This window comes from Rattus rattus, chromosome 8 (genome assembly GCF_011064425.1).
Source record: "Rattus rattus isolate New Zealand chromosome 8, Rrattus_CSIRO_v1, whole genome shotgun sequence".
NCBI lineage: Eukaryota > Metazoa > Chordata > Mammalia > Rodentia > Muridae > Rattus > Rattus rattus.
The window spans coordinates 40,740,650-40,757,637 of NC_046161.1; the positions used below are offsets into that span (position 1 = coordinate 40,740,650).

Consider the following 16,988-nt stretch of genomic DNA (forward strand, 5'->3'; position numbering starts at 1 on the left):
TCTATGTCTTTGTAGAGCCAGGGTGGGAGACCATAGATAGAGTCTGGCGGTAGACAGGTCCACCCTTTCTAATGTCTACAGGCAAAGCCCTTAACCTAGGAAGTCTTCATCCTAAGTCTTCACCTTGAAGACACCAGGAGAGTAGTGTCCATGTCCTGGCTTGGGTCCTGAGGATGCTGGCCTCCTGAGGGTAGTGTTTATAGTGTGATGCCCAGGAAAAAGTGTAGCACTCACTACAGTTGGCCTCCCCTGCCCCCAACCACAAGGAAAGGCTCCTGAAGGGTTTCTCATCTTCACCCCCATATGTCAAGTTGTTAATGACAGTGGTGAAAGAGAGGGGCAGGTGGTCAGGAAGGGTCCCTTAAGTCAGAGCTGGACTCAGGCAGTGTTGCTAGACAAGCACCTCCTCAGTCTCCTCTCTCCCTTCTCACTTGCTCCCCTGCCCCCGCCACCTCACATGTTCTTTTTGGTCTTGCAGAATGTGGGGTGAGCCTGGGCCATGAGCACCCAGCCCTGGGTGATGGTAGCCAGCATTTAAACTCCCGCTATCCAGCTACGTGTGTTACAGACATCATGCTCAACCACAAGCACCCAGAGGTCTCCTTCAGCATGGAGCAGGCTGGCGTGTAGCAGAATATGAAGAGTGAGTGCCACCCTCGTCAGGGCCCAGGCAACCGTGGGGGCCAGTGCCAGCCCCGATCCCCTCATTCCACATGTGGTAGCCCGCTAAACCTGAGCGTCACTCTTTCAGTGCAGCCTTCCTGGTCTGCCTGCTTCCTCATTAAGTACTGTGTTAGCTCTGAGGCGGGCTGAGGTCTTTATTAGAGAGAAAGGTACATGGCCCACCTCATGTTATAGATGCTATGGCTCTTATGAGATCCAGAAAGCTACAGCTGCAAAGGCCAAAGTCCAGTGACCTTTGGCCAGTACACCAGTCATTACAGGAACCAATCTTCACACTCCATCCCGAAGACTGAAACCCAACCAGAAAAGGGGGAAAGCAGATCCAGTTGGGCTCCTCCATTGGTGGCTTTTGTTGTTGTTTGTTTTGGCATTTTGGTGCTAGGCATAGAACCCAGGGCTATGCAAGCCTTCTACCACAGAGCCCTAGCCCCAGCCAGCATACTTTTTAGGGAATAAGCAAAGATATGTAGTTCCAGGCCCATGCTGAAAAGGCAGAAGGTTCACTGGCCCTGTTGGCCTAGCAGAGGTCGCATGGATGGTGAGTACAAGGGGCTCTATCTCTACAGAGACAGAAAGACTTGAGGAAAGTAAAGCCACAGGCAGAGGCATGGCAAAGCCTCAGTGTGGCAAGGCTCATACAGTGACACCAAAAAGACTTCACTGAGGGCCTGGGTGCCTATGTCTTGCTGACAGAACACGGGTGTGGACGTGCAGGGCCTTGAGTCCCAGTATCATCCATCAGAAAGGGTAAGGACAGAGGTTGAAGAGTCACGTCCCTCTCCTTCAAGATGGCCCTGTCTGCTCCACAGGTCCGAGTCCAGCTCCAGGAGGAGGCTGAGTCTAGACCAATAGCCCAACAGTGTCCAGCAGCACCGCGCCACTCTACCATGTGTCTCCGCCAGAACAGTGCAGCTCCTTTCCCCACAGTGGGCACCAGTAGGCCGTTGCTTGGGGTGCCAGGAACTTTTGCCATGTTTGCTTGTATGACCAAGGCACCAAGGAAATAAACAGGAAATCCATGTCCTCTATCTCTCATGAGCCAGCATCTGGTGTGCTTGAGTTGAGTTCTGCTGTTTGGAGGTTTGCTTGTGTTTTGTTTTGGGAATTTTCCTTCGGAGATAATTTATTCTCTTTGCCTCACCCACTCCTTCCCCACTTGAGCTAGTGCTCGCTCTCTCGCTCTCTCACTCTCCCCCATCTCATTTTCTCCTACCATTTCTGAAGTAGAGGAACCAGGGGTTAGTATTCAGAGGCTGAGCCTCAGGACCATCCCCTCCACAGCCTGTCCCAGACCAGCCTCTCCCCTCTGCTCTGCTCTGCCAGGAACAAATGCTAGAATGGAGCTTGGTGGCCAAGAAAGGGAGGACAGGGCAGTGGCCCTGCCTTTGGAGAATGGAAGAGAAGGAGAAACCTGAGCCTGGAATCGGGCAGGCTCCTGCTGGCCTCCCCTAGAATCACATCTGGCCCAGCAGAATTCCATCAGAGCCCAGCGCAGGCTGAGCGGCCTGGTGCTGACAGGTTGCCAACCAGAATGGCTCAGTGGAGTACCCTCTGCTGTGTGACTCAGTTCCCCTCCAAGTCACCAACTGGTTCCCCTCGCAAGTGAACACCCAGGAGCAGTGCACTGTGCTGTTTGTGTGGCCTCCATTCTTGTTCTCTACTGCGTTGTAAAAAGGACCGTTGGTCCGTTCGTGTGTGCATATACATGAGTGTCCATGCCCTTCCCTCGTGGCCTCTTTGTCACCGACAGGAATCGGAGGTTGCATGGGGTCCCTTAACCTTCTCTCCCCAGCATCCTTGACCCCTACATTTTAATTCTTGATCATGTAGGAATTGTTTTTGGTAAATGTTGATAATATTGTTATTAATGTTATTATTAATAAAGACAAAAAGGATTTTTTTTTTTGTTTAAAAGAGAAATGTTTAACCAGATTCTGTGCTATTGAACTGTGGCTTGCACCTTCTGTTTGAAGCGTTTTCCTTGGCATTGGCATCATGAGCCACTCTCCTGTGCCAGCGACGAATGCAGTGGCCTCCCTTCCCCAGCCGAAGCAGCACATATGCAGTAGCTACGTCCACGTCATTTCCTTTCTCTCTACAGTCAGAAACCAAAGTCTGGGGCCCAGCGAGGCCTGGCTTCTCTACTGGTCTTCAAAGCCAGAGGGGCATGGTCCCTGCTCTGACTCCCAGCATTCATTTCTGAGAGCCAGGGGCCACCAACCTCTGAATGTGCATGGAAGAAAGCCGTTGCCTACCATGGCATCCGGATGTAACCAGCAGGGTCCCCAACCAGTTTAACCTTCCCCCACCAACCCGGAAAGCTTGCTCCTGAGCCCACTGTCCCTTGAACGGATTTGTTTTCAATGTGAGAGCTTGGCTAGGGACCTGTCCCATGGTCCCATATCCTCCAATCGCCCCTCCACTCCAGGTGTCGCTAATTACTAGCTAGAAGTCTCACTTTCAAGAAAGCTTGGCAAGCTATTGTTGGCTTCCAAGCTCAGTCCAACTCTGATGCTCCAGCCCCGTCCTGCTGCTCCCCCGCTCGGCCTGACCTGTTTACATGGTACTGGATTGATGGAAGAGCAGACACCACCCTCCAGAGCCACCCAGACAAAAGCCAGTGAGCCTATTAACCGTGCCATCTTGCGAACTATTTTCACGTTCACCATTGCTTTATATCGTAGTAGCCAACACGCGCAGTATATGTTGAATGTATATGAATCTACTTCGCTATTTCTGTTCTTTGAAAATGTAAGAAGTATTTTTTCCTTTCTCATTTCTGTTGAGCTAAATAATAATAATAATAATAATAATAATAATAATAATAATAATAATAATCTCCAGATTCAAGTTGCTAAGAGCGTTTGTCCTTTGTTTGCGTGGGACATTTACAACTTAGTGACTTGGTTGGACTGTAGGAGGTTGTGGAAATAAAAACCTGATTATGTTCTGACATTGATACCTTGTTTGCCTTACGGTTCAGAGTCTAGTCAGGAGGATCACGTGGGATGGGGTAGAGGTGACCCAGGTGTCTGGAGAAGTCCTCAGGTTTAGGGTGGGGCTTTGAGCAGCACATTCTCATCTTGCCTCTTGGCTTTTGAGCCTGGCAAGTCAGAGTCACACTGTGTCCTGGCACCTGTGTGGACTCTAACCCCTCAGAAGGGACACATTCGTGTTTGCAGAGCTGGGTGGGAAATGGATCCCTTGGGTCCTCAGAAGGAGAACATTGAATTGACCCTGGCTGGAACCTTCATGGGGTAACCTCCATCAGCTGTAGAACAGAAGGGCTTTTCCTATTGTTTTCCTCTGTCTGTTCCTGGATTCCAGGTAGAGGGCAAAATTCCCAACAGGGCCCCAGGCACTGCTGAGAGAGCTCAGGTCTTGTGAGAAGGAAGATCAATGATTTGGGGATACTGAGCTTTGTAGAAAGTGACGGAGGCTGGAAGGAGACTTAGTGGTCTTAACCACCAAGCACCTCCTTCCTGCAACTCACACCACATAGAGCTCCAACGCCAAGGGATCCGACATGCTTCCCAGGCGCCTGTGTACAGATAACATACACTCATCCGGATACAAAACTCTTTAATGGGGAGGGGCACATAGGAAAGCCTTTGAGGCTAGAATTGTAATGGAACCGCCCGGAACAGAAGGTGCCTTCTCAGGTGAGCCCCTGGAAGTCCTAAAGGTGCGCTCACTGCACAGAGGTGAGCTGGCTTTGTGACCAGCGATGGGCCCTAAGGACGCTCAGAAGGTCAGTACACCTTTTGTCACTGCTGTGTCTGCAGCCTTTGGCTAGTGGTAGGGTGGGTACCCACAGGCAGCCAGATTCATTCTAGAATCTCAACCTGGACATCTCTGCCTCTAGGAAGGAGAGACTTCCTGACTCTGTGCTGGAGCCAGGCCCCACCCACTCGACCAGAGACCGTAGTCTCCGGAGCAGGAGGCAGGGACGTCATTCAGACCTGGTGACACTGACCTCACAGTAATAGGACTTTCAAACAGGAAACACTGGGGATCCAGCCTGCTTAGGGAGACCCTCCCCAGCCCTGGCTCCCATTCCTGCCAGCAGTATCCTTCATCAGGTACATATTCCCAGAAGGGGCTAACACCCTGGAAGGCCTGTGCCTTCCTGTGACCCTTTGCCAATCTGAGAAGCTTTGGTTACCAATGTCACTCATTCAGTAAATGTTTGGTGTCTTTGGTGCCAGGACCACCAAAGGACAGAGTCCTGGCACTGCCCTGAGCAGTTGGTCTGCTATGTTGAGACAGAAGTTGTGAAATGAGCTACGTTCACTGCCATCGCAACTGCCAGCACTCCCTCGGGTGTCAGGATCCCAGACCAGCACTTGCTGGTCCAATCCAGGAGTCACCTTGGAGGTTCCAAGATGAGGGAGTCAGGGTAGTGAGAAAAACACCAATGACAGGCATTGTCTTCACTCCCTGGACCAGTTTTGGTCATCCAACACCTCTGACAGTGGCCAAGCCCAGTCTCAATCTGTGATGAGCCCACTTTACTGTTTGTTGATCTGTCCAGAAAGACTTCCTAGCCAGAACAGTAAGGAGCTACTTAAACTAGTTTAGGCCAAATGACCTCTGGTAAAGTGACAATCACTAACAGATTAGTATGGGGGCGGAGATGGGGGTGAGCACAGTGCATACACCTATAACCTCTGCTCAGAAAGCCAGCACAGCCCGAGTTCGAGAACAGCCTGGACTATATACCAAGACAGGAGCACACTTACTGCTCAATCAGGTTGTCCCAGAGTCCTCTACCCTGATGTCTTGGATTCCAGTCCTCAAGCCACGTCCCTGAAGAGAGTATGAAGGCTTTGGAAGTGAAGAAATCACTATCAGAGAACTAGAGGCCAGACCCAATTCCTAGCCTCACGGGCACTGTCTCAAAGCTGAGGGGCAGGAATGTTCGTAGCAGCTCTGAGCTGCTGTTTTCTGACAGGCAAACTACTGAGGGGAAAAGCCTGGTGTCCAGCCTTACAGGCGTGTCTCAAGATTCCTGAGAGTGAGTGGAGGACCACAGAACTCAGCAAATGTTGGGTTCGATGAGGATTAGCCACCACGATTTCAGTAATGAGCCAAAGAAAAAGGTAGGACCGTGGGAAGCAGCCTGGAGGTCGAAATACGATGCTCAGGTTCCCCTCACCCCCAAAAGATTTAGAAAGCTACTCCTGTCGGGCAGCCACCGTTCCTCTCTCAAGGAGGCCACCTTCCTCTGTGTTCTCCCACAGGCCTCTGGGACGGTTTCAACCTGGAAAAGATGCCCTGCACCATAGCGCCTGCAAGCCAGCAGCTGAGGTCACAGGCTATGTCCTAGTCACGGAAATGTGTTCATGACAGTGAAGTCAGGAGTCTGGGACACAGAACACTCGCCATTTGCTGTTGGTCACCTTTCAACAGTTTTGGTTGAAATGTGTTCAGATTTCATGGTTAACACAACACAAATACAGCTCTGGAGTTCAGAAGCTCAAATCATGGCTGAAAGAATGCGATTGTCAGAGTTGTGTTCTGTCGGAAAGATCTTTCACTCAGGAAAAAAAAATACCCGCTGGACTCATCTGGCCACATTGCTCAGTCTATAGTTCTGTTCTCAAGTTTCTCCTCGGCTTTGGTCCTCCTGCCTCTTCTTGCTTATTGAGGGACCCTAGTGATCCCTGTGCCCTCTGAATACCCCAGGCTACCCTTCAGTTCACATTTGCCATGTTGACAACAGGCCTTTAGAAGTGCACACACATTATTTCCATCTTATCGTGCTGCTTCCCACACAGTGACTGGGATCATAAGGAAGCCATGGCGTGCTTGCTCATTATCTTTCTTTAGCAGATAAGAGACCCAGGGGTGGGGAGGTTAGGTAACTCGTCCTGGTCACCTGGAGAATACGTTGCAGAGCCCAGGTTCAAACCAAGGTTCCCTCTGGTTGCAAAGCCTCCTGGGTGGGGAGCAGCCTGGATCCCAGCCACTCCCTGAGCTGGTAGACAGACTCCAAGCTGGTTTCTAGGGAGTTGGGGAGTTTACTAGGGAGATGGGCAGAGTACATTCCTGCCCTGGGTCCCAAAGGCAGAGACTGGGCTCAAGGTCCATCCTCGCCTCTAAGGCTGAGAGATGAAGGACACAGCAAATTCCTCCCAGTCTCATCGGGTCCATATCTAGAAGGAAGTTCATAGGAGAGCCTCGCATGGACAGTCTCAAAAGTTCCTCTCAGCTTGAGAACTCAGTTTCCACGATGGGATTTTATAGATGATCTTGTTTTTGTTTTTCTCATTGTTGCTTTTTAGATAGTCTCATGTAGGCTGACCTCAAACTTGCTCTATGGCCAAGGCTGTGGTTTTGAACCCTCCATCCTCTGGCCTCACAAGTACAAGGATTGAAGACATGGGCCGCCATACTCAGCCCACCCTACCCAGCTCTCCTGCTCTCCTATCCTGGGGAGTGAGCCTAGACCCTCACCGTTCTGGGAGGACATATCCTCACTGATTACATGACCCCTTTTAGTGGTCATGGTATATGGTAAGGTTGTCTCTGGAAGGGAGGCTGAGTAATAACTTCTACACATAACAAAAACATTGGCAACTAGGGCTGGAGAGATGGCTCAGTGGTTAAGACCACGGGCTGCTCTTCCAAAGGTCCTGAGTTCAGTTGCCAGCAACCACAGGGTGGCTCATGACCATCTGCAATGGGATCTGATTTCAACCTCCGGCAGAGCACTCGTGTACATAAAATAAATGAATCTTTAAAAACAAACATTGGCAACTCTAAGGTCTGGATAAAAAAAGATCAATCATAGACTCCTTGACTAGCATTTGCGAGGCCTTGGTTTCCATCCCCAGCCAGACACCAGGCATGCATATTTTAAAGCTAGGCTTGTGGCACATTCTAGCACTTGGAAGGATGAAGCAGGGTTATCTTGAGTTGGAGGTAGGCTTGAGCTACACAGAAAGACCTTGTCTCCAAAAGGGACAGAGGAGGGAGGTTGGGAGGGAGAGCAGGAAGGAGCTGACAACTCCATGTTGGCCTCTGTCATTTCCTCTGAATCATCAGAGGTGTCTTCACCCTCAGCCTGGGGACCTGAGCCCCCTGCATTTCACTTAGTCAATTACCTGATGCCTCGGTTGTTCTTGGATTTAGGGTTGGAAGGCTGGGGATGTGACATCTGGAGAGATGAATCCCCAAACTCGGGAGACCAGGGTGAAGCGAAAGGGGGAACCTCTTGGAATGCAAGGAAACTTTGAGGCGGGGATGTGAGTTCAGGAGCCCAAAATTCCTCACTCCTCCTACCCTGCTCCAGGCCCAGGGCACTAGCAACACAGAGGAGCCAAGAGCGGACTGCATGAGACTAACTTAAAGAACACGTATACCGAAGGATGGGGCAACTGCCTTACCCCCTGGGGACCCCTGGAGTCTGCAGCTACTCCCTGCTGCCCCCACCTGAACCCTTGATCCCAGCTCTGCAGCCCCCGCAGCTTCCTGTTTGCCCACTCTGTTTGCCCAGCCTCGGGAACAGAGCTGATCCTTGAACTCTAAGTTCCACATCGCCAGCAAAAGTAAGCAGTGACAGGGCCAGCCTGAGCTTATCAGTCTCCCAGCCCAGGCCCTGCCCACACACATATATAGGTCAGGGAAGAAGACCTGGACACCCAGACTGTTGGAGAGCTCCGGGGGAGGTAAGTGCTGCTACCTACCCTAGGCTACTCCAGTTCCCTCATGCCTCCCAGTGGATGCCCCACTGTCCAAAGCAATACCATGGATATCTGGGATCTGTCCCCAATCCAGATAGTTCTTCCACTGGGTTGAATGTGTGTGGCACCTCTCCATGGCAGCACCTCCCTTCAGCGCAGTCATTCTTCTTCTTCTTCTCCAGGTCGCCCACATCCTTCAGGATGAAAGCCGCGGTGTTGGCTGTGGCCCTGGTCTTCCTGACAGGTGGGTGCCTCTTGGTCTCCATGGACTAACTCCCTCCCTGGGCACAGAGAACAGAATTCCCACTGCTCTCCTCCAAGGCTCCAAATCTGACATGTCAGCTCAGGCCCTAGCCCAGAGTTGACCTAACGTGGGTCTCCTCTCCATCCTCAGGTTGCCAAGCTTGGGAGTTCTGGCAGCAAGATGAGCCCCAGTCCCACTGGGACAGGGTGAAGGATTTCGCCACTGTGTATGTGGATGCAGTCAAGGACAGCGGCAGAGACTATGTGTCCCAGTTTGAATCCTCCGCTTTGGGCCAACAGCTGAAGTAAGGAAGGACCTAGTGTGGGTCCTGGAGCAGGGCAAGGGCTGCCCATCCAGGGTGGGCAGAGGAACCCTGTAAGAAGATCCTGTAACTGAGCTGGCTAGACCTTCACCTGCTTTCCTACCAGCTGGGCACCATGGCTGATTCCAATGGGAGGACTAGAGATGGGATTCATCTGGTTGTAGGGTAACCAGCCTGTGGATTCAAAATCCCTTTTCTTGGTAACCCCCCAGTACTGGTCAGACAGCACCAAAAAAAAAAAAAAAAAAAAAAAAAAAGACAAAAAACCAAAACCAACAACAACAACAAAAATGGGACTGGCCTTGCAACTGGCACCAACCACATCTGTGATCTTGGTGCCTCAGGCCATGTGTACAGAGGGATGTGAAGGGAGGAAGGGAGTTATAGGGAGTTATAGAGTTCAGGAAAACTAGGACCATAGCAACTACTATTGGAACAGGTGGCACCTAGGCCTGACCCCAGGTATCATGTGCATGGATCTGCAGACCAGGGGCAGTGCAGGATGCCTGGGGTCATCTCTCAGCTGCTCTCTCCCCCTCTAGCCTGAATCTCCTGGACAACTGGGACACTCTGGGTTCAACTGTTGGTAGCATACAGGAGAAGCTAGGCCCAGTGACTCAGGATTTCTGGGCTAACCTGGAGAAAGAAACAGATTGGCTGAGAAACGAGATGAACAAGGACCTGGAGAAAGTGAAGGGGAAGATGCAGCCCCACCTGGATGAATTCCAGCAGAAGTGGAACGAGGAGGTGGAGGCCTACCGCCAGAAGCTGGAGCCTCTGGGCACCGAGCTTCACAAAAACGCGAAGGAGATGCAAAAGCATCTAAAGCTTGTGGCCGAGGAGTTTCGCGACCGCATGCGTGTGCATGCAGACGCGCTGCGCGCAAAGTTTGGGCTCTACAGTGATCAGATGCGCGAGAACCTGGCCCAGCGCCTGACCGAGATCAAGAACCACCCTACCCTGATCGAGTATCACGCCAAGGCCAGCGACCACCTGAAGACACTTGGTGAGAAAGCCAAACCCGCGCTGCATGACCTGGGCCAGGGCCTGATGCCGGTGCTGGAAGCCTGGAAGGCCAAAATCATGAGTCTGATCGACGAGGCCAAAAAGAAGCTGAACGCCTAGTGAGGCGCCCGTCACCACTCCCCACCCCTGAATTGGCTTTCTTACAATAAACGTTTCCAAAGTGGAATGACTTCTTTCTTTGGGTGACATAGGGAGGGCGCTAAGGGGACATCAAGGGATATGGAAACATGGTGCTGCGGTGAGGGTTCCTTTGTACGGGGCTACTCAGCTCTTCAAGCTCACTCAAGCTGGGCACCTGGCTGGTTTAGAGTATGAGACACAATCCCTTCCTAAGAAAGGCTCAGAGGGAAATGATAGCCAGGCAAAACAACAAGGAGACCCAAAAGGGCCCCACGGAGGCCCAGATCACTAGTGCTGGAACCAGGTTAGGAGTGGCTGGAAATTAGACTGGCTTTGAGAGGACTGGTTTCCTGTGCTTGAAGTGTTTGGGGGAAGGATGGGAGTCCACGGGTCCTAACGGGCTCTCAATCACTCACCCCAAACCTCTCAGCAAACAATTCCCTTTTACCCACCCCCCCCACACACACACACCTCCAGAAACTGGCGGGCTGTGAATGCCTCAGGGCTGCAGCCTCTCTACCTGCCAATTGGGTGCAAAAACAAACAAACGAACAACCCATTTTGTGATGCTGATCGCCACACATTTATTAGAGAGGCCTTCATAGCCATCTCTAAACCCTGAAGGATGACCTTTAAGTCCACCACAGCTGGGGAAGCCGAGCTGAGAGGTCTGAAGTTAGTCACTGCAGGAAAGGTGGGTCAGGATGTGTTGTGCCTTTTTAAAAATAAACAAGACTTTTATTACGTTGGGCTGGTAAGGTGGCTCATCAGGTAGAGGCACTTACTGAGGACCTGAGTTCACACACACTCACACAAGCACTCACGCACACACACAGGACAAATATAAATAGGGGTAATTTAAAATATTTAAAACTTTATTAGAGTTATTAGGACAACTCGGAGGTATCCGTTCTCCTTTTTCCACCATATGGGTGCCAAAGATCAAACTCAGGTCACCAGGATTAGTGCAGCAAGTGCCTCTAGCTAAGCCATCTTTCCAGTCCTTATTTACTTACTTATTGATACATTTTATTTGGAGACAGTGTCTCCAGTAGCCCAGGCTGGACTCTGATGACCTCTGAGCTTTCTGCCTCCATCTCCCAAGTACTGGGGGTTCCAAGGATGATCCACCACTGTTATTCAGTGCTGAGATTCAAACCCAGAGCTCTGTGCATGCCAAGCAAGCACGTTACCACCTGAGCCGTATGCCCAGCCTGGGCTGTTCATTATTTAGAGTAGCCTGCTGTGGGCACCCACGATTTCTTTAAAAAAAAAAATTTTTTTAAGTGTAACCAAGCACTCATGTTCATGAGAATGCATGCAGAACAACTCTCACACCAACAGCCTTTCCCGAATCTGGTCCCTCTTCATGCCTGTGTTCGTACGCAGGAGTTCTTCATCCATCTCCAGAGTCTTCTCCATCCCTCGTGTATCTTCATGAGCCCCAGCATGAAGGGGCAGGTTTTTAAACCCACAGTCACGCGGGGCTACAAGAGACAGGTTTGGGTAGGAAGGTTTCCAGGTGTGGACACTGAGACTTCTGGCTCTTAGACAGGAAGAGAAACCCCTGTTGGATTTCCAGAGAGAGTCCAGGCTGCTAGTCGTACCAATGCTGTCTGGAAAGGACCCTCCAACACCTGTCAGAGGCTTTTCCTACGCCAGCAAAGCAGAAAATGGCTGGCTGGCCCTGCAGTGTGCTTGCTTTTGATACAGGGTAGCCTCTAGCACTCTCTGAACATTGGTCTTTTTTTTTTTGGTTCTTTTTTTCGGAGCTGGGGACCGAACCCAGGGCCTTGCGCTTGCTAGGCAAGTGCTCTACCACTGAGCTAAATCCCCAACCCGAACATTGGTCTTTTATTCTACAATGTGCAAGACCTGTTTTGTGACACCGAGTCTCTTCAAAGTGAGTGTTTAGGGGTGGTAAGAACATAGTGAACAGCTCTTTCGGGATTCTGAGGACACTGGATCTCCATTCTAATTTAAGGGGTCACCCAGTTTAGCTATCGCAGGGAGGACTGTTTACAAGGGGTGTGTCGATGTGATGCCTCCTGCTTTTAGACACTACCATTTCATTTCCACGACAAACCTAGAGTGGAGGGGCAGATTGTACCCACTTTATTTGTAAGAAATGGAGGTAGCTACGATGCGGTTGGGGTCGAGACTTATCCAACAACCCTCCCAGTCTGCCTCCTTCCTTTTGGAATGTTTAAAGGGGCCATGCAAACCAGCCACATGGGATTGGTGATCACCTCTGACCTTCAGCCTGGAGATGACATAAAGTGCTAGCTAGACAGGTGCCACACTCCAGTCACAGTGTCCAGGTTGTCCCACACTTGACAGTTTATCACAGATTGTAATTGCAGTTCTGTTACCTGATTTGATCTTTCACAGAAAGCCATCAAGTCAAGCAGGAAAGCAGAGTTAGTCCTACTTACAAAGGAAGAAGCACCCCACAGACCACTAAAGAGATGGATGACCTACAGCCCCAGGCCCACCCATTCAACAGGCCTAGCTCATTCCCAAGCCCAGACATCAAGGCACATGGGACACCCACGCATGGCAGCTTCGTGTCCAGCTTTATTAGGGACAGCATGTTTAGGTGAGGTCTGGGGAGGGATAAAGGCATGAGAATATACTTTCCCCTTAGAGCAACCTTCGGAGGCAGCAGGATGGATGGCCAGACACATCTGGAACATGGAGGTCTCACGGCTCAAGAGTTGGTGTTGTTAGTTGGTCCTCAGGGCTAGACTCCCAGAGGCCAGTGAACTTATCAGTGAACTTGCTCCAGTAGCCTTTCAGGGATTTGAAGCGATTGTCCATCCAGCCCCTGGGGGTTAAAACAGTAATAGGGGGTTGGGGATTTAGCTCAGTGGTAGAGCGCTTGCCTAGCAAGCGCAAGGCCCTAAGTTGGTCCCCAGCTCAAAAAAAAAAAAAAAAACAGTAATAGGGGGGTGTGTGTGTGTGTGTGTGTGTGTGTGTGTGTGTGTGTGTGTGTGTGTGTGTGTGAAAAGATCTCCTGTGGGCAGCTAGACCCAGGGGTGCACCTAGGCCTCCACTGGCTCCCTAAGCCACCAGCACCACCTTACCTAGCACCACCCTCAGAATCACCTGCAGCTACCACTCAAGGTGGAGGAGATGGTAAAGGCTAAGAAAACCCACCTTCATCAGAGGCCCATTACCTCCCGTCCAATCTCTCTTCAGGCCTGAGGCACCAACCACTGGGGAGGTGGATACTAAGGTCAGCTTGCCTTTGTAGTCCATAGAAATAGTGTCCTTGAGGTGTCCCATCCCTGGCTCTAAGTGGGTGGGTCAAGGGAGGGGTGAGCCTTCTGTTTGGAAACATTACCAGAGGGCTTCTAAGCTCTGTGATCTAGGCCAGGTTATCTAACTCTTTCCCATCTGTGAAACTGGGTAGATAGTACCCTCTCCACAACCTGTTCTGGGCACAAAGACTGTCAACATCTTTTGCTACATAGGCAATGATCAAATGTCAGCTAAAGCCATTGGCCAAGGTAATGTTTCATCACGGGCAAGATGCCTAACTTAGATTGAGCCCAGGGATGGAAACAGGGCAGAACCCCCAAGCCGTAATGCTCAACCTTCCAACCGACTTCCCTGTAATCAGAGCAGGAAGGCCTCCCAGAGCACACCCTAGACCCTGTGCTCAAAGAAGAAAACCTGCAGGGAGGCTGAACGCTCCTCAGGCTGCTCTGAGGAGAAGCAAAGGAGATAGAAGTCTGCTTGCACTGCCTGTCATCTTAGTCACAGTCCCCAGCAAAGGCCCCGTGAGAGACTGGATACTCAGACGGGCCCCAGGCCCTGGTAAACTTGGTGGGCCACAGTCTCCGTGCCAGGGCCTCAGCACCAGGGCAGGAGAGGCGAGGACGCAGGAAAGGAGGTCCGTGTGCATACCTGGCCACCACAGCTATATCAGACTCCTGCATGCTGCTTAGTGCATCCTGGACCGTCTTGGAGGCTTGTTCCATGTAGCCCTGCATAGAACCCAGCAGCAAGGATCCCTCTCCCTCATCAGCTCCTGCAAGAGAGCAGAGTTGAACCAGGCCAGCCCTCAGCTCTTGCCCAGCCATCGCTTTTCAGGGTAGGGTCCCCAGACCAGCTCCCGCAGAAATCCCAGCCCCACTTCCACCAGCTTACGGGCAGAGGCCAGGAGAGCCACGAGGGCCACGATGAGGAGCATTCGGGGCTGCATGGCACCTGTGCACCTGCGGGAGACCATCTTGTGAGAGGGTATTGTGGATCTGCCACATCTAAGCCCTTCCCTGGGGAACACCACAGCCCCTGCCTGGGTCATGAATCCCCAAGCCTTTCTCCTACTGATATCAGCTCTCGGAGAAAGAACTATAGAAGACCCAGACCCACCCCAAGTGGACTAGAAGGTGGAATGTGGGAATCCTCTGCAAAGCAGAACATCTACCCAGTCTCTGCCCCGATATGCGGAGAAACAACAGGTTTCTTTTTCTCTCTAGGCTTCAGGCTTTTCAGTCTGGGGTAGGCATGGGTATCAAAGGCTTCTAATAGCTCAGAGCAAGACGAACAAGGGGCAGCATGACCCAGTTCCCATCAGCTCTGCCACTACCCAGTGCAAGGCTTTTTTTGGCCCAGTGGCCTCCCTTTCCTCAGCTTCTAGCCTCCCCCAACCACCAGGAACCCAAGGGTGGAGGCGGTGAATTCCAAGCATTCTGTGGGCTAGCTGGCTGAGTGGCCAGAGCGTCTTCTCTCTCTCTGTCCCCTCCCTCCCTTCCTCTCCTCCCCAGGGGCATTACCTGGAGTAGCTAGCTGCTTCTAGGGATAAAACTGGGCAGGCAAGCCGGGAGGCCTCTGATCTGTTTTATATTGGCTCCAGGATGGGACAGCGGGCACAGAAGGCCCAGTGAGCTGGTCAAAGGTCACCTGCTGAACAGTCCAGACCAGAGCCCGAGGCAGGGAGGCCATGCAGCCAGCTGCCAGAGGAGTTGAGAAATCCCTCAGAGATTGCCCACGCTGTTCACTTCCACCTCCGCAGCCAAGGGATCAGCTACTGACCTGCCTCGATGAGACTGGTGAGACAAGAAAGGACTCAGGGGACAAGCCTTGGACCTCAGGCCTGCTTCAACCCTTCACACTTGACTTTCAAGACCCACCTCCCACACCAAAGACCAGACAACAGCCTGGAGCTGGTGACAGGCTCCTTCACAGAAGCCACTTGAAAGGCTTGCAGTAGAATGGAATGGGGAACCTGTGGTACAGCCATGGAGCAATGGCAGAATTGGGGTGGGAATGGCAGAGTGAAGATCACGTGTCCCCCCTGCCCCACAACCCCACTCTGACCTCCACCTCTGACCTCCACCCCATGGCTGTGTTCCCAACAGTCTCCTCTGCCGTAGCTGAGCAGGGGTTAGTGTGAGAAGGACAAAGGCCACACGAAACCCACGGCCTTGCCCCTCCCTCCCTCCCTCCCTCCCTCCCTCCCTCCCTCCTCCACAGGTCTTCTCCTGCCCTCTGGACCCGTAGTTAGTAATTCTGAGATAAGAGCAGGGCCCATGGCTGGAAGGTATCTGACCCCTACGTAACTGTCCTGGCTGTGAGAACCTGCAAGCAGCAAGGTATAGAGAGGTCATTCACAAAGAGGGTGAGGACGAAGGAGGTGCTCTGTGACAACTAAGATGTCCCCTGAGCTAGTACTGAGACACACAGCCTAGATAGGCAGCATCAGAGGACATCTTCCTTTGGATACAGACTTTGGAGCCAAGAAATCCTAGGTTTTGGGGTTTTTGGTTAGTTAGCTGTTGGTTTTAAGTCTTGGTTCTTCTTCTTCTTCTTCTTCTTCTTCTTCTTCTTCTTCTTCTTCTTCTTCTTCTTCTTCTTCTTCTTCTTTTCTTCTTCTTCTTCCTCCTCCTCCTCCTCCTCTTCTTCCTCGTCTTCATCTTCATCTTCGTCTTCTTCTTCCTTTTTGTCTTCTTCTTGGTTTTCTGAGACAGTGTTTCTCTGTGTAGCCCTGGCTGTCCTTGAACTCTGTCTATAGACAAGGCTAGCTTTGAACTCAGAAATCTGCCTGCCTCTGCCTCTGCCTCCTGAGTGCTGGGATTATAGGTGTAAGGCACTACCTGGCAAAATCCTAGGTTTAAATGCTACCTTCGGGACTGGGGAAATAGGCCAGTTAGGCAAAATGCTCGTCTTGTAAATAGGAAGACCATAGTTCAATCCCCGATACCCACATACAGCATAAGTGTGGTAGTGTTCACTAGTAATCCCAGTACTGAAAACAGGGAGATAGGTAGCAGGCCAAGAGTTGATGGCCAGCCGGTCTAGCCTCTTCAGCGAGCCCCAGATACCATACAATGATACTCAGTCTCATAAAGCAAGGTGAACAGCTCTTGATACCTGAATGATACCTGAAACTGACCTCTGGCCTACACAGGTTTGCACGTCACACACGCCTATGCACCTGCACACAAACACAGAAGCGACTGATGCCTTTGACGCTGACTCACAGGGTCCGTGGTCAGAAGTTAACGGTACGGGATGCTTATTCCCCAGAGTGTGGAGAAACACACAGCAGCTGGCCCAGGGAAAGGCTCACAGTTTCCTTACCTCCCAAATGCTGACAGCCCAACCAGAGAGAGCAAGAGGTTTCCACACAGAAACAGGGCTGCTGTGGGCAGCAGCCTCTCTGAATCAAATCTCAGTCTGAGAAAGGACTGTGACTTTCTTCTCTGAATTCTTAGTCTCTGTCTTTGACTGAGACTTGAAACTCATCTGTCAGAAATTCATTCTTTTGACGTAAGACTGTTGTCTGGAGTAGCTGTGATAGTGTTTGCCTACGAGTTCAGCACTCAGGAAAATCGTGTTGGACGTCAGCCTGGACTACATAATGTGACTCTGTCTCAGAACAAAACAAAACATA

The 16,988-nt window shown here is 51.4% G+C and overlaps 3 protein-coding genes across 6 annotated transcripts in view; 2 read left to right on the forward strand and 1 right to left on the reverse strand.

Moving 5' to 3' along the window:
* Nucleotides 1–3,643, forward strand: part of Sik3 (SIK family kinase 3) — a 208,245-nt gene extending 204,602 nt beyond the window's left edge. Inside the window, 2 exon segments of the mRNA XM_032909579.1 lie at nt 479–643; nt 1,494–3,643. Of these exon segments, the coding sequence (XP_032765470.1) occupies nt 479–630 (152 nt within the window). The 3' untranslated portion in view covers nt 631–643; nt 1,494–3,643.
* A 4,568-nt stretch (nt 3,644–8,211) lies between these two features.
* Apoa1 (apolipoprotein A1) lies at nt 8,212–10,130 on the forward strand. The gene is made up of 4 exons (XM_032909580.1): nt 8,212–8,357; nt 8,555–8,616; nt 8,767–8,920; nt 9,481–10,130. The coding sequence occupies exons 2-4, from the start codon at nt 8,574–8,576 to the stop codon at nt 10,061–10,063; spliced, it is 780 nt and encodes a 259-aa protein (XP_032765471.1). The 5' UTR covers nt 8,212–8,357; nt 8,555–8,573; the 3' UTR covers nt 10,064–10,130.
* A 2,511-nt stretch (nt 10,131–12,641) lies between these two features.
* Nucleotides 12,642–15,363, reverse strand: Apoc3 (apolipoprotein C3). 4 transcript variants are annotated; one of them, XM_032909583.1, is made up of 4 exons: nt 15,128–15,363; nt 14,240–14,307; nt 13,997–14,120; nt 12,642–12,911 (listed from the first exon to the last, which is right to left on the reverse strand). In XM_032909583.1, the coding sequence occupies exons 2-4, from the start codon at nt 14,292–14,294 to the stop codon at nt 12,788–12,790; spliced, it is 303 nt and encodes a 100-aa protein (XP_032765474.1). In that variant the 5' UTR covers nt 14,295–14,307; nt 15,128–15,363; the 3' UTR covers nt 12,642–12,787. The 4 variants fall into 4 exon arrangements, with proteins under 4 accessions (XP_032765474.1, XP_032765473.1, XP_032765472.1 ...); XM_032909582.1 differs by lacking the exon at nt 15,128–15,363 and adding an exon at nt 14,869–15,113; XM_032909581.1 differs by lacking the exon at nt 15,128–15,363 and adding an exon at nt 14,747–14,865.
* Between the last annotated feature and the right edge of the window lie 1,625 nt (nt 15,364–16,988).